This window comes from Lissotriton helveticus, chromosome 2_2, assembly GCF_964261635.1.
Source record: "Lissotriton helveticus chromosome 2_2, aLisHel1.1, whole genome shotgun sequence".
Lineage (NCBI taxonomy): Eukaryota > Metazoa > Chordata > Amphibia > Caudata > Salamandridae > Lissotriton > Lissotriton helveticus.
In genome coordinates this window covers 80,232,143-80,248,586 of record NC_136060.1, presented here as the reverse complement: position 1 = coordinate 80,248,586, position 16,444 = coordinate 80,232,143, and the positions used below count along the sequence as shown (strand labels likewise).

At 42.2% G+C, this 16,444-nt stretch overlaps 1 protein-coding gene across 4 annotated transcripts in view; it reads right to left on the bottom strand.

The window, feature by feature from the left end:
• CNOT7 (CCR4-NOT transcription complex subunit 7) overlaps window positions 1–16,444 on the bottom strand; it is a 354,347-nt gene that overhangs the window by 333,861 nt on the left and 4,042 nt on the right. For all 4 annotated transcript variants that reach the window (XM_078678131.1, XM_078678130.1, XM_078678132.1 and 1 more), the window contains exon 2: window positions 6,855–7,070. In XM_078678131.1, coding sequence (XP_078534257.1) covers window positions 6,855–6,971 — 117 coding nt within the window. In that variant the 5' untranslated portion in view covers window positions 6,972–7,070. The remainder of the gene's footprint in view (window positions 1–6,854; window positions 7,071–16,444) is intronic.

The following is a 16,444-nucleotide window of genomic DNA, read 5'->3' as shown; positions in this document are numbered from 1 at the left end:
GTTCACCCCTGGGACATAGCGGTGTCCTTGCCCGCACTGCTGGATATATATCGCAAGCACTACAGATGGGCATTGGAGTGTTTTACATGAACATCAGATTACATTACACAGGTCAGATAAACTTTATTTTAAGCACAGGAGTTTATGTTATTTGTCGTGATCCAACATTGGGATCTGGACATCATTTTCCAGTGCCAATCTCTGGGGTTTGGACCACATCCATATTTCTCAATTTATGTGTGGAAGTCACACACAAGGGGGATGATTGTGCATAATCACATATAGTGAGCACATTTTCTTTTGAAATGGCTTTGTGAAGGATAGAAATACACAGACACACACACAAAGCAGCAAAAATACTTGGGACTACAACAAGGGTCTGCTTTAGTACTTGACATGAGGACATAGTTCAGCACGTTTCCACCAGTGGTGCTGGAACAATTTTCAGAGCAGGGCGTGCTGACATAAATGTTACCATTACCAAGACAGGGTCTGGGCTCACTGGCAATAAGGACAAGCCTCACAATCAATAACTACAAACCAAAAACGAGCACCACTATTGCCTAACTACTTCAACTTGGATCATAGATGATCGCTCGAATTACTGAATCAAACAGTAACTCTCAGGAATTGCTTTTTCCGGAGTTAATCCAATAATTTTTATTAATTTAACGTCAAAGAGACCATATAAATGAACAATTTTTTCTCATATGAATACAGACAACACTTTTTTGACTCCACGTCACATATATAAAGACAGTTTCTTACAACCTGACAATTTTCATTCAAACACTCATACACAACAACACATTATATACACATACATAATTTCTGAAACTATACAACATTATTTACAATTTCGTGATTTAGAAAACATAGCATTGGAAAAAACAGATTAATTTTTTTTTCCAATGATTAATATTCAATAGAATATTCCTAATGCTGAGTAGATATAAATGTTACATCACTTAAGTCATCAGGGTTGTTAAAAATCCTAGCTTCACAAAAAAGTGTAGCAAATGTATTCAGCAGAAGAGTGGCATTGGTGTATCATGTATCTTATTGGTGTATTTTAGAGCACACTGTTGGGAAAAAAAAAAAACTAAAGCGTCATGTGTTGCACAATGTCATTTACATACGGCACATTTTCCACTGAAATGGCTACATAATTTGCACAGACATACACTTTTACTTATAAAACTACATAGCACACAAATGACTGACTGGAAAATCGAATTTGAGTGAATATTTATAATTTGCGCATCACCAGGTGTCTTGATTTGTTTTAATCCTATTAAAATATTTGTTTCCTCGGTGGGTCATTTAAAACATTTTTTCAAACTGCTCCCTTTTTGCTTTACTATCAGCTGCTATATTCTGAAATGTACACGGTTAATTTCAAGGGATGTCAATTTTGTGATGAGTTACAAAAACAACAAAAAATACACAGCCTTTCCTTTCACACTCCCTGTACCAGAGCAAAAATGTTACATAGTTCACTCTAAAAGCTCTTCTCACTTTGCAGTCAGAGAAGGAAAAATAAACACCAATGCCTTGTTAACATAAGCAGCAATCTGTCAAAAAACATAGCCTGACATTTGAACTCCATCTCTTAAGCACAGCAAATGCGACAAGAGAAATACAAAAGGTAAATACATATTTATTTATTGCTCGGTCGTGACCCGCCGTTTGGGAAACGCTGTAGTAAAGGCAATAGGCAGGAAAATACCATCTTTCTAAAACTGCTATTTTCAAAATAGTGGTTTAAATCAGATGACCATCAGATTTGATTTTAAATTCCTATTAATTTGAGTACTTCAACCATGGTTCTAGCTATTTCCAAACTGAAATGATACATTATAAAGGTGTTATAATGTAACCTGATGCTTTTATCTGGGGGAGTCGACCTTCCCACAGGAAAATCTACTATGAAAATTGTTCACTGCCAGGAAAAAAATCTTTAGCACACAAGTCCTAATTTTTAAATACCGTACACCCTGCCCCATGAGCACTTAGGGACCACCTTAGAGGTGATTTGCCAGTATTAAAAAAAGTAGCTTAAGACAGGACAAAAAAAGTTATCTTTTGCAAAGTTGGATTTGCAGTTTTAAAAACAGCACTCAGCTTTCAGGGGCAGGTCTGAAGACATACTTTAACTTTACAATGTTACAGGTCCGGACTACACAAAGTACCACATACTAAGGACTTACAAGTAAGTTAAATATGCCAACCAGGGATTAGCCAATTATGTACACATGTTTTAAGGGCCAGAACACATGCACTGGTGCCTGGTTAGCAATGTTACAGTGCAGGAGTAGAAAACCGCTCTCTCAGTTCAAAAACAGAGGAGAGGGGGGAAGGGGGCATGCAAAAAGAGGTCTTGCCTTACAGAATACAAGTGCCAGTCACAAACTTCAGCCTAGCTTCGTTGGGGCCGCTATCATAATTGTGTTGTAGTTCACACCAGTGTTCCTCACTATAGGATTCCTGCAAGATAGGTTGCCATCTAGTACGGAGATAATTCATTGCTGGTTTGGAATACCAATTATCAAAGTGCCATATATGCCAGAGACTAATTTCGTGTACATGACTCATTTTATTTCAAGTAGTCAAATAAAATTGTTTACGGTAGTGCATAGATAAGGTTGTGCAGCTTATTATTAAGGCATGTGTTCAAGAGAATGGACTGCAGAAAGTGGTTAGGGCCAAGTTTAAATTGTGCACAGACATGTGGAAAAGATTTAACAGTTTTGTCTGAGGCAAAGTGTTCCAAAGTGGTTATTCCTTGTTGCGCCCTTTGTACCCAGTTGGGGGATTTTCCTGGCAATTTGGATTTCTGTATTGGACCACACTGGTGGTAGTAAATGCAGGAAAGGATGTTTAAGAGCTTTATGACATGCTGTCCACATCTAGCAGTACAAGTCAGGATAAGTTTGTTTTTGGTCTCAAGGGAAAGACATCTGGTTGACACTTGCAGGCCACTAGAATCCACTTCATAAGTGATTCTCCAGCTCAAACTAGTCTGTGTTTCTAGTCTCGGGTAGAGATAGTAAGTGAATTGCAAGAGATGTTGTGTCATTAGGTAAATTTACAGACTAGGGTGGCACAAAAACACTATGTTCCATAGACATGTGTAGCTTCATTCTGGACAGTGTTGGAGTTGCTCCTTGCCTAATATAGGTGTTCATTTGACAATCTTGAGATCAGAGGTCAGATGAGCTATTGAGCTAGGATTGGCAGCATGCCAAAAACATAATTGAAGCGTGGCGAGACTCTCATTCTTTGAATCTGCCCCACATGGACAACTGGAGTTTGTGCCAGATAAAAGCCTTTTTGCATTTGCATCACTAGTGCCACCTGCTTGCCCTTGATCATAAACTGGAGATCGTTGCCAAATTAGGATGCCTAAGTATTTCATCTCCTTTAGAACGTAACACAATTGGAGGCCATGCAAACAATGGACTGTTGTATGTAAAGTCATTGGTAACGCCTCACTTTTAGTAGAGTTGATCTTGTAACCAGGAAATACTAAGAATCGGGAGAGGACTTCCATAAGCACTGGAATGGAAGTACAGGGAGAGTTCAATACAATACATCAGCATAGATCTGTTTCAAATTACCTAATGGTGTGTCGATACCCGCAATGTAGTGAAAGGGTATGCCAATGGCCAAGCTTTCTAAGGTCACTAAGAACAGAGAGGGAGACAGAGGACAGTCAGTTACTGATTTGTCCTAACAAATATCCACTGCAGTTCAATGTGGAGAAAATAGTTTTGATAAAGCCATTGTACCAGGTTTAAAAAGGTAAACCCAATGGCCATCCTGGCAAGCCCTCAAAAGAGGTAGCGTCCACTCCACTAGATAAAACTCTTTCTCAGCGTCAAGGAGAACCTTACTCTCAACAGCAGTAATTTTAGAGATCCAAGAGATGTGATAAAGCGCATATATAGTTACAAGAGGAACATTCCGAAACAAATACAACTTGGTTCTTGTGGACCAGTGACGTAATGAACTTAATTTTTGTAACCTTGTTGTTAGGATTTTAGCCAGGATGTTAATGCCAATGTTGATTAACACAACGGGTCAGTAATTTCTGCAATGTATAGAGTCTCTACCTGGTTTGGGAACCCATAAGATGAAGGCCTTGTTAAATTCAGCTGGAAGCTTTCCCATTTGAGTACATTTTCCTCAAAGGAAAATTACCTACGATGTTGAAATTTTATAAAATTCTACCCAAAATCATCTTTACCTGGGGCTTTTCCTACCAGCATCCTTTCAATTGCTTCTGCAATTTTCTCATTGGGGATTTCTTTTTCAAGGTTTTTTTTTTGGGTCTCCTGCGATAGTTTAGGGAGTTGTAGGCCACCAAGGAATCATTAATTATCGGTGTCATCTGCTAGGGCATCCGATGTGTATAGAGTTCACAGTAGAAGGTGAACGCTTCTGATGTAACTGAGGTTTTTAATTAGCACATTGGTGCTGCTGAATACTAGGCTTTGCTGCATGTTGTTTTAGTTGAAAAGCCAAACACAGACCTTTCTGGGCACAACATTTTGACTTTAACTGCCCAAACCAATGTTTCAGCTGGACCCCGTCCAACTGCTATCTACCTTTCAGATGAAGACTTCATCAGAAAAAGACTTTTACCTCCGTTTTCGACTTTCGTTTCAGAAACTTGACCCTTAGATAGAATATTTTACCAGGACGGATGAACCTGTCAGGCATTTCCAATCTGCGTTCCATTGTGGTCGGGCTTAAATGACCCCCAGGTGACAGTCACCCGCGAACATAGACTACTGATTGGGGCTTTACTTTTGCTCTTAAATCTTTTTTTAAATTCATACCTTTGATCCCGCTTACTGCATTTTTTTGTCACTACAGGGTCGTTTTGATCCATTTTTCCAAATTAGAGTTGGGTTTTCATAGTGTTGTTTTTTACTTTTAAACTGTTTTTGGTAATGCTAAATGCTACACACATTTTCTTTAAGTTAAGCTGGTTTGCGCTGTGCCATGCCTAACAGGATTTGTGGTCAGGTTCATATTACTGACACCTTTGCCTGGCCCTTGGTAGTTTGTGGCTTTATTACTGGTTGTGGACTCCTCCCCCACTTATAATTCACTTTCTCACACCCTTATTTTTGTAGAAGTGCATATCTATTCTATCTTGTCAGAAAATAAGTTGTTTTCTTGGGAAGTCTATGTATTGATTGGCTAAACAACCCCATTATAATAAATTTGTTGATATCTTCATACCTCTGGTTTCTCAAAAGATAAGCATTAATTGGAAAAATTTAACTAATGTAACATTTAAATTCTGGTGGTATGCAGTATGTTTTAATCACAGACTACATAGAGTTTATGGTACAAATTTGTCTCTTCCTACTAAAAGGGATATCCTTTGGCTTCCCCTTACAACATTCTTTAATCACATTTGTCTGTATACAGACCCCACTTCATTGCTTTAGTCAAAACATGTATAAAGCCTTATTTAAGATATTGTCTTGAAAATATTTTGGTATCGGCCCAGACAACACCATCTGTCGTTTTAAATTTTAGAACGTTGTGGAATACCACAACATAAGGAAATAATGTCTCATGCTAAGTTAGCGCAATTTCAAAGTGTAAATAAGAACGTTGTTGTAGTTGGTGCATAGTATGCTAAATTGTAATGGTTTTAACTAACTACACAATAAAGTAGTTATCTCCTTCTTTAATCAATCTAGTGCTTTGGTAGTTAGCAAGAATGTTATACTTGAAGTACATAAACATCCCCGATCTGTACATTTTTCTGTCTTCATAATTATGTATTCTTCCCATTCAAACTAATCAACTGACATATGGCTACAGAATTTTTATATTGCATTAATACAAAGTACATTATAGATGATTTGCTATGCATATTTTTGGAATGATTTTGTATATTTATTCTCCCTTTACCTTGCTAAGTCTTCTTCCCAATCCCATTCTTCTGTGTTTATCTATCCAAATCTAGCACTCTATATTGTGTATTTTATAAAATTATCGGTGTGCATGTAGTATAGTTTGATGATGTTCAAGTCATTTTTCATATAATTATCCATTACATAAAATAAAAAGATGAATATTGTATACCATTCTGGTCCTAAAAATAAGGTTGTTACATATTTATTTTAATAAAAATGTAAACTAAAATTAGTTACTGGAAAATAGCAAACAGGGGGCTAACCACATGTAAAAGATAGCAAAATACATACAGAGGAATGCATTAAATACTGCAGGCCTCAATCGTATTGATGCAAGCTTTAAATAAACAAACATTAACTTTAGATACATGAAATGACCATGGAATTTCTATGGGATTGTAGTGCTTTTTGAATCTGTGTGGATGTTCCGCATGGCAATGGTATATCTCATTGACCATTTGATGGTTGTCAGCAGTCACTGTGCTTGTTAGGTGAGACTGCTCTGTTAAAAGTAATGTTTGGCTCTCTTGCTGCTTCCGTGGGTAGAATATGCGTTGTCCGATAATAGTGAGGTCGCTTTGGTGTAGATGATCTATGGGAGCTTGTGTGCCCTAGTCAATTGAAGCTGTAGTCAACTGACAATAATTCCATTCCACAAGAGTGAAGGTGTATTCATTTCCCTCCCTGGTGTATCTGAGCTGTTGGGTGGCACTAGTTACCAACTATAGAGGTTTTGTGCCAAGTTGAATCAGTGCAGGCATGGAATAAATGAGTTCTGCATGACTGCAGAGGAGAGGTGCCATGGGTTGGCAACAATTAGCCAACAATGCAGCCTCATAGATTAGCTGTATACAAAGGAGTAATGCGGTCTGGCGATCTGCTAATTTTAACCCAAAAACATGGAGAACATACCATTGCAACATAATTATACTTGCGAATAACCTGGCGAATTCTCTTCATCTCTTCTTCAAGGTTGCAAGCCCAGACTTCACATATTCTTTGACTATGGTCCACTGTGGCTGCTGGCATAGTTGGGGGCAAGGGGTAAGATGCCACGCACAGAGAGCCGTATCAGGCAAATAGAAGCTTTGCATGAGATCTGCAATGTGCTTCCCAAGGCTTGTGCTCCTAAAAGAAGACAAAACATGCAAAACAGAAGCAGCAAGCATTAGATCACTGAGCCACACCAAATGTTTGTGAGACCAGCCCTGTGACACACAATGTTTTTAAATCAAATGTAATAAAAGCAAGCATTGTGAACCTCAAGGACATTCGGATTTCAAACAGAGGAAATAGCCATCGTAAAATGTGCAAAGGGTAAACAAATACTATGGTTAGAAAAAACAAGAAACATTAAGAATCATATTGTTAAATGTCTTCCTTGTTGAAACCCCGTACAAAGGCCCTGCCTGCTCATTTTTAAGACCCAGAAAAGTGGAAAGAATTTGTGTAAGCTGTAATTTGCCTTCTGAACTTCAACTAACGATTTATATTGATTGGGGCTATGGTAAGAAAGTTTTAGGACAATACAAAAATAATTTAACATTTTGTTTTAAAGAACGGTGACTCATAAGTTGTCTAGAGGTGAAAATAAATCTATTCCATGGTTTTTATTCGCAAATCATTAAAAAGAGATCTCAAAATCAGGTTTCTTTCTTCTGAAAACTCACCAATACAGACACTTCACCAAGGATATTTTTCCACATATGTGGCCGTAAAGAATTTTGAAATGGATTCTGTGGCCCTCTCCATCCATCTCACTAAATAGATGATTAACTTATTCCATTATTTTTTTAAAGGTATATTTGTATTTCTTTTCCGCTAATGTTAATTTTCCTTTTATTGGTGGGGGCAGCAACAATTGATTGCTTCTTTAGAAACTGCAGCATACATTTAATCTCACGTTTGCCCCGCCAGAACTGAAAGTATATAGTACAATGTAATCAAGCTCTCGGTGTAACGCCAAATCAAATGAATTTTCTTTGTCTGTAGAATTGATTGAAAAATTCTTCTGAATCCTGTGTTGCTAAGATTCTGCGTGAGAACATGTAGAGAGGCCGTTGAACAATGTTTTGATTTAACAAAGGAGAAGCTTTGGTGGGTTTTGTGAATTGTATTCAGTCCGAAGAAAGCAAATTCTTGGCAGCATTAGCAGTCGAAGCCAATTGTCATTTGCAACCACCTAATTCTATTGATGACTGTTAGACCCGGGATCCATGGTTGGCTGAGGTAGGTACCTTAGGCCAAGAAGGGACCCGCGTTCCAACGTCAGGGAAAGGAAGGTCACCTTATTAAATAGCCCCGCTCACCTCCTCTGTAGCTTGGCACGAGCAGCCAGGCTTATCTTCAAAGCAAATGTGTAAACTATTCGCAACCACGCTCACAATGATCCAATGATGACACCACAAATAGACTCCACACGAGTTTTATAAAAAGAGTATAAACTTTATGTAAAAAGATATATGATAAGACCACACAATATAAAATCAACATACGATGTTTTGTAATATTTCTCCTGGCCGGTTGGTAGGCCAGAAACAGGAAGGGTATGCAGTTCCTGAGTTAAGAAGTGTTGAATTCCCTTTAGGACAAGGTGTCCTATGTGAAAAGAAGTGGAAGAGGAGGAGGGGGAATTCCTCCTTTCGGAACTAGTGCCCTCACACACCCAGCCAGCTGTCATGCTTCATCATCAGGACTAAACCCCGAACAGTGGTATTAGGTATAGGTGTAAAGGCGCCATATAGAAGAATCACACAAGGAATTTGAAAAAAGCAAAAATTCACGTAAGGGTGCTAAAAGGTGAGGAGAACCACCAGACTCCCCAGGACAGGCCTCAGAGTACAAGAAAGATTAGCACTCCTTAGCACTCATTTATCAATGGTTAAAGTTTCACATGTACGCAACTCATAAAATATGCAAAGTAATAAACAGTTCTTTTCTTTCTTCTTAGATGTTCAGTTTAATGTACGTATATGTTCCAAACTGCTCCCAACAGCCAACACGTGTTTCGTCGCAACCGGGAGGTCGTCCCGCAACTTCAAGGCTATTTCTTTCATGTGAAATAATTTTCTTTGTGGTGATAATTCCAACTCACAGTGGGTTTGTGTTATGACGGCGTCAATGTTCTGTAACTTAACTGGTATCACAAGTCCTCTCTGTAGTTATTCTGCAAAAGGCGTGATTCAAAGCTTTCTGTCTCCTATGCGATGACGCCCGTATGTTGTGATGCCGAGTACGCTCACAACAACTTGTTTTATCATGCATCTAATTTCAGGATCTCTACACGATTAGTATTGATCACTCAATGTAGTCTATGCAGTCTTTTGATATATGACACACCTTAGGAGAGCGAGAGCTTCTAATAACTCTGCTCCCCCTAGACATTAATTCCCGCTATTGCTTTCCTTCAACAATACAATACCTGCATAAATGACATAGTCTAAGATGTCAGCCATGAAATCTAACAGGATCACTTCTTGTTTCCACTATATATTGAGGTCAGCACACCACGCATGCTACTTCCGGTTTCGCTCTATCCTCGCCCCCGGGCAGGAACTGACGAATATAACTCTACTCCTGTGAGAGAGACCTTCACCTTTCCGGACCGGCGACAGGGGTAGGTGATCCGGCGCAGTGATGCTTAGCTACAGGTGAGCATGGTCGCCCGTAACTGCGCTAGCTGAAACGCTTTTCAACTTCAATTTGGCGATGCTTAGCGGTGAGTTTATCGGCGACAATTGGAACGCTGACCATGCATGCAAACTAGCCTTTATCTTGGCCCGGTAGCAGCCCTCCATATAACCAGGGACTTGGGCAGAATTAACCGGCACCATTGGCCTTCCAAGCACCGCTTACCAGTCAGCAAACGCGTGGAGGCTCTTGCACGTGTTTTCTCCCATGTATACCTTCCCTTCATTGCCGGAATTGCTGCTGTGGGTAAATAAGGCAGTGCATTGGAGCTTCTACTTGCACCGCGGCCCCTCCGGTATCCAGCTGCTATGTGATGTCTAGAATAATTTTCAAAGATCGGGGTTGGTAACCTACAAAAACCTTATCTTCCGTTTAGGATAATTATCCTCGATGTGTCATAGTCTCACTGGTACTGTTGAGGCATGAACAGAGATTCTAAAGGATGAGTTCGCTACTCTGAAATACCCATGAGAGCTGAGAAATTGTAGTGTTAATCCACTTTAAAATGAATATTATGAAGAATTTTTTTTAGCAAATGATGTGTCACCACGTGTGCTGCCTGCCACCACACCACCAAGTGTTGTTTCAAGTCACCAGTGCAAGCACATTGGGTCATTTTTAGGTCTCGCCCTGGAATTCGCATCCAAAGGATGCGTCCAGGGTCGGAGACTTATAGCGAGCTGACACGGGGGAATGACGGACAAAAATCTGTCACGCGCTTCTCCCCGGCTGGATTCAGCTGCTTGCACGCGCACCAACATTCACGCATGCGCACATCACAGGCACACGCATACACAGCACTCACGCATGCGCACATACACACGCGCTGCTTACTTTCACTTTGCAACCCCCCCCACCAGTCATCGGATTTTTTTACACACGCACGCATGCATGCATACATACACACACACACACACACAGACACACGCGCACGCACAGGCACACACGCACACAGACAGACACACACGCGCGTGCGCACATGTCCCCTCCCCCCCCTCACACCCCACTCACCGAGTTCTTTTAGTGTGTCCCTCTCTCCTTCCCTCTCTCCTTCGGCAGGCAGCGGCAGGCAGCGGGTCATCCTAGTAGCAGGCGGGGCTCTCCACGAGCACAGGAGCCCCGCTAGCTGACACGCAAATCTTCCGGCAATCTTCCGGCTCACGGGCACAGGAGCGCGGGGTAGGCTCCCGTCTGCTTCCTGTCTTTTTGCGGCCCCGCCCCCGTCCCAACACAGGTTGCCTGGCTTCCTGTTCGAGCCGGGCTGCGGCGGTGAGTTTTTGCATGTTCTACAACTTTAAATTGTATGTCTATATAGTCAATTAAAATGATAAATAAGTCCACAAAGCTAAGTAGTCACATATATAGGCTTCTAATGTATAAACGGTCTTGACTTGTTTATGCCATGATGCGATGCCCACTCATAGGTCGCCACCCAGCTGGATGAGACAGCGTAACCGCCATTGGCTGAAGAAAACTGTAAAACGCAAGGCGATTGGTTACTATGGTTCAGCTGATGTTTTGGAAGTTAGACTTAAAGCTCGTACAGCCCTTCCTTCTGCAGAGCGCTACTACTGGCTGGTGTGGCGCTAAGTAAAAGAAACTGCAGTAAAACACCTCGCAGCGCCGCGGTTAGACATGTAAGCGGTGGTGTGATATCCAAATCTTATTTGTTTGCCACTAGATGATCGTGAGGAAATCTCCTTCTCCTATTCTGCCTCCCTTTTCCTCCGGCCACAACCAGTGTCACGTGGATGCAGACTGAAACCTAGTACCCGTAGCATCATAAGTGTATGCTTAAGGCTTGGGAACCGGAAGGCAGATTGGGGTGGACTCCGGGGCCGGCCACCTCGGGGAGAGGATGGAGCCGCTGCAGAGGAATGGCTACCAGGGGCACGGCCGGTACGTGCTGGCAGTGGACGTGGGCAGCACCGTCCTCAAATGTCACGTCTACGACAAGGCGGCGGCGGTCAGGGGAGCCGGCAGCAAGAAGGTGACTGTGGGGAAAGAAAGGGGGTTGTGGGAGAGAAGGAGGGGTGTGTCGGCTGGGAGTGCATGAAAAGACCCGGGCTGTAATAAACAGACAGTGGGACAATGCAGGCTTGCAAGAAGAGGCAGAGAAGGGAATGCAAGAGCGGAGGTTATGCAGAGCTGTCAAGTTTCCTAAGTCTATGCTTCAGTGGGTCACCCGGCCCAAGTTTTTCCTTTGCTTTTTGGGACTTAGAATAGTTCTTTTTATGGAGGGGTAAACCGGACTGCAAGTAGTGGGTCACCCGGCCCAAGTTTTTCCTTTGCTTTTTGGGACTTAAAATAGTTCTTTTTATGGAGGGGTAAACCGGACTGCAAGTCCCAGCATGCAAAGGAAATCCTTGAATTGATGACTTACTCACGACCATGGGGAACTCAAGAACTCTGTCTGTGATACATTTCAACTCACCCTCATTTTGGGGGGTGTCCCACATACCTTAGACTCATCTTCACCTTCCAAACGAGCAATGCCTTCCTTGGACTTCAACAGGGTCACAGAGGAACCTCCTCGCCTTCCAAAAATGCTTCAATTGAGTTCAATAGGCTCCCCCTCAAAGGACCCCCAATTTACACACACTTAGGATACGCAAAAGCTTAGGGGTGCGGTGCTTTGCCTAAGAATGGTCTGAGACAGAAGCATGTGGGAACGGGCTGCATAAGAGAATGCTTTGTAATGCATTAAAGAGACGAGTGCAGTGCAGAATATCCACTGTAGCACTTGCTCAGTGTGCCATGCAGTGTCCTCGAGAGAGAGAAAACTAAATAAATACAAATATATATATATATATATATATATATATATATATATATATATATATATATATATATATAAAATCAAGTAGTCAGTGCTATGTAGGTTCTGCAGCTGTTGGAACATTGAGGCATAACGCATACTCCGTGCACTATGATTACTGATAAAGGACCAGTGCACTTTTACACTTCAGTTATCACGTAGCAGTGTGAAGTGCAATTGCTGAACTTGGCACACAGCTCAAAAGGTGGTAGATACATAATTAGGTTATGGAGACGTGGCATGCCTATGGTATTTTTTAAACGAGCAATCTTTCTCTATGCATTTTCTGGTTATGTGTCATGAATTATGTGGCAAGTGATACATTATGTGGCAAGCGATGAATTATGTGGCAAGTGATACATTATGTGGCAAGCGATGAATTATGTGGCAAGTGATAAATTATTTTGCTAGTGATAAATTATGTGGCAAGTGATAAATTATGTGTCATGAATTATGTGGCAAGTGATACATTATGTGGCAAGCGATGAATTATGTGGCAAGTGATACATTATGTGGCAAGCGATGAATTATGTGGCAAGTGATACATTATGTGGCAAGTGATAAATTATGTGGCAAGTGATAAATTATGTGTCATGAATTATGTGGCAAGTGATAAATTATGTGGCAAGCGATGAATTATGTGGCAAGTGATACATTATTTGGCAAGTGATGAATTATGTGGAGGGGAGGGGCTATAATCATGCAGAAGACGCCATTTTGCTGCTGCATAAGTCATAGGTGGGCTGCATCATTATATGTCAATATGCAACATATTTTATATGTCCCTTTTTATAAAAACAAAACATAACTACTGCAAAAAAAAATTATTTTATGCAAACAAATTTAAATACTGCATAAATAATTTTAACAACAAATACTTTATATGTAGCTTTTTATGTACATAAGAAAACTATAGCATAAAGCAAAAAACATTGCCATTTACAATAATAATAGCTCAAACTTAAATAATGCGAGACCTATTGCATTGCAAATGCTTGTTATATTTTACAGAGAGCTAAGTGTTACCAAGGATGCACAATAATCATGCACTATTGATCATGGTGTCTTTTTCTTTTCCTTTGATTACCCTCAACTGTGTTTAGGTACTTTCCTAAAACTAACGTGGTAGGTAGATTGCGATAGTCCTGATGAATTTCGGTCTGATCTCCTAGATGCTGTGGCAAGAAACATGTGGACCGTTGTACAGTAGAGCAATATAATCTTGAACTAATACATTTAAGATAGATAGAAGTTGCCACTCTAGTTTCATTTTAATCAGGTGGGAGCCATTCTATCAAATATCATTTTGGACTAACTAACCTGTTAAATTACACTTTCACCACAATACATCTACACTAGCCTAGGCCCATTACCCACACCTCACCAAATGGCAAGGAACAAAAGATCTCCGCCAAAGAGCCCCATCGTTAGGTGCCCGTCGGATATTGCAGCACTGACCCAACGAGGAGCAGTCCCGATGATGAAGCATGACACCTAGCTGGCTGGGTGTATGAGGGCACTAGTTCCGAAAGGAGGAATTCCCCCTCCTCTTGCATTTCTTGTCCCATAGGACACCTTGTCCTAAAGGGAATTGAACACTTCCTAACTCTCTGTATTCACCCTTAGGGTAACCCACCTAGGAACTGCATACCCTTCCCATTTCTGATTCATTTGGGCAAGTATGCTGGACCTGACAAAAAGCCCTTTCTAATCCCTCTTGTTGATGAACGGTTGTTAGGCCAGCTAGCCCTTGTAAGTTCTGGCGATGTCAACAAGCACTTCTAAACATTCTCCTGTACTCCTAATAACATGTCATACAATTCGGAATGCTAGAATCCGGTATTTTGCAATGTACAAATAAGGTAATGCGCAACGTAGCAATCAGACACTGCAATGAAAAGAATGCAATGCGTAACGCAACAATCAGACACTTTGCAAGGTAAAACAATGCAATGCGTAATACAACCACCAGATATGTTGTTCTGCAATAATAAAGGCAATGCGTATACACTAATCAGGTAATTTGTTATGAAAGAACAAGGCAATGCGTCATACAACAATCAAGTAGTTTGTTATACAGAAATGATGCAATGTGGAATAAGTCAGTCAGGTACTCCGTTCTCAGAAATGGAATACTACGTAGTACACTCAGGCCCGATCACCGGGTCTTAGGCGATCTCTCCGCCTCCTCTTCTGACCTACAGTCAGCCTCTCACAGTTGCCCCCAACACAGTAAGATGTAATCCCAAAGTGCAGCTTCGCACTCCGGCCCCTGTACCGCCACTCCCTTGGCAATACGGGCCGTGATACGAGCCGAAGCAGAGGCTCGCGCGGTCAACACAAGAGAGAGGGCATCTACCTCAGAGCCCGCGCCCCAGGAGTCGACACACGTTACCTGGTGGGCGCAAACCCACTCTCCTCTCCTCGTCCAGCAGCTGGGCCTCCAAGCGGCTTTGTGAAATGGCAATGGTGGCTCGGGCCGACAACCTCGCTCCTCCAGGACTGCCGGTTTGGGCCGCTTCACTTACGAAGAGCTCAGGCTGCCACTAAGCACACGCACACAGCGTCGCAGAGTCTTCCTTCACTCCAGGTGCACGATCACTGGGCACTGCACACACAGGTCTCAGGCTGCACGAAGATCACACGCACAGTGTCGCTGAGACACACTTTACTCCGGTGCACACGATAACACGGAGAATCCTCACGAAAGTCTCACAGTGCACAACGCACACACTCTCACAGTCGATGAGACTCCCTTGGATTCCAGTGCACACGATCACTGGACAATCCTCACAACAGGGTTCGGGCTGCACAAAGCACACAGCATCACTGATCCTTGCTTGGATTGCAGGTGCCCCTGATCACAGGCCGATCCTCCTGAAGGTCTCAGTGCTGCACAAAACCCACGCACAGAGCGTCACTGAGATTCACTTGGACACCAGGCGCCCACGATCACAGGTAGTTCTTAGGAGGGTCTCAGACTGCAACAGGCACGCTCCCACAGCACCACTGAGACTCTCCTGGAAACTTTTATGTTCCTGTGTTTCCAAACAGGGAGCCAGCTCAACTCAGGCCCTGGGCGATAGTTACTTAAGGACACAGCAAAGTTCTTCAAGCAGGGGGACACAGCACACAGCAAAGTCCCTTTATCCTTTCCTTGGTAAAAACAGCAAACTGCAGGCCAGCCCCAGAACACACAGCAAGGGTCAGTCCTATCCTTCAGTCTATTCAGTTGTTTCTTCCTTGGCAAAGGTCCTCTTGACCACGAAGTAGTTCCAGTCTTGTTCACACTTGATCAAGCCATTCTCCAAAGTTCAGGGGCTTCAGCTCTCATAGTTATACCCCTCAATGGCTTTGAAGTCTTTGTGCTTCAGGGGGCACTGACCCCTGTTCAAACCAGTTCTGGGTGCCTCGCTGCCAGTGACATCTTTCTTCTTTTGATTAGTGGGGGTCTGGATTCTCAATCACTCCGCAGGAGATGAGCCAAGTGTTTTATAGCAGCACCCCAGGCCTTTTCACTGCTAGGGGTTTCTCCTCCCCCTACACCCTAGATGCAGGTCAGTCTGTTGCTGTCTCACCTCCTCCCTGTGTGAAGACATTCCCCAGATCCTATTGCTTTCAAATCCAGACAGTCAATCCACAGCCAGGCAGAGACACACAGAAAGAGTGGCTTCTGAATACACAATGCAAAAACCACCTTCATAAAAAGATGTGTTATTACATTGCGAGTTCAGGCATACTAAACTTCACCTTTCCATCTTAAGCCTTTGGGAAGATAGGCTGGAAACAGATTACACAGCCTTCCCATTCTATCCTATGTGCAAGATGGCCTTTCAACAGTGAAAAACAAAAATGGAGATTATTTCACAGTCGGGACATGGCACACACCTTAGTACATGTCCTACCTTTCGCATGCACTGCACCCTGCCCAGGGGGTGCCCTGGACCTACCACAGGGGGGTCTGATGTACATAGAAAGGGACAGGTAAGGTCTG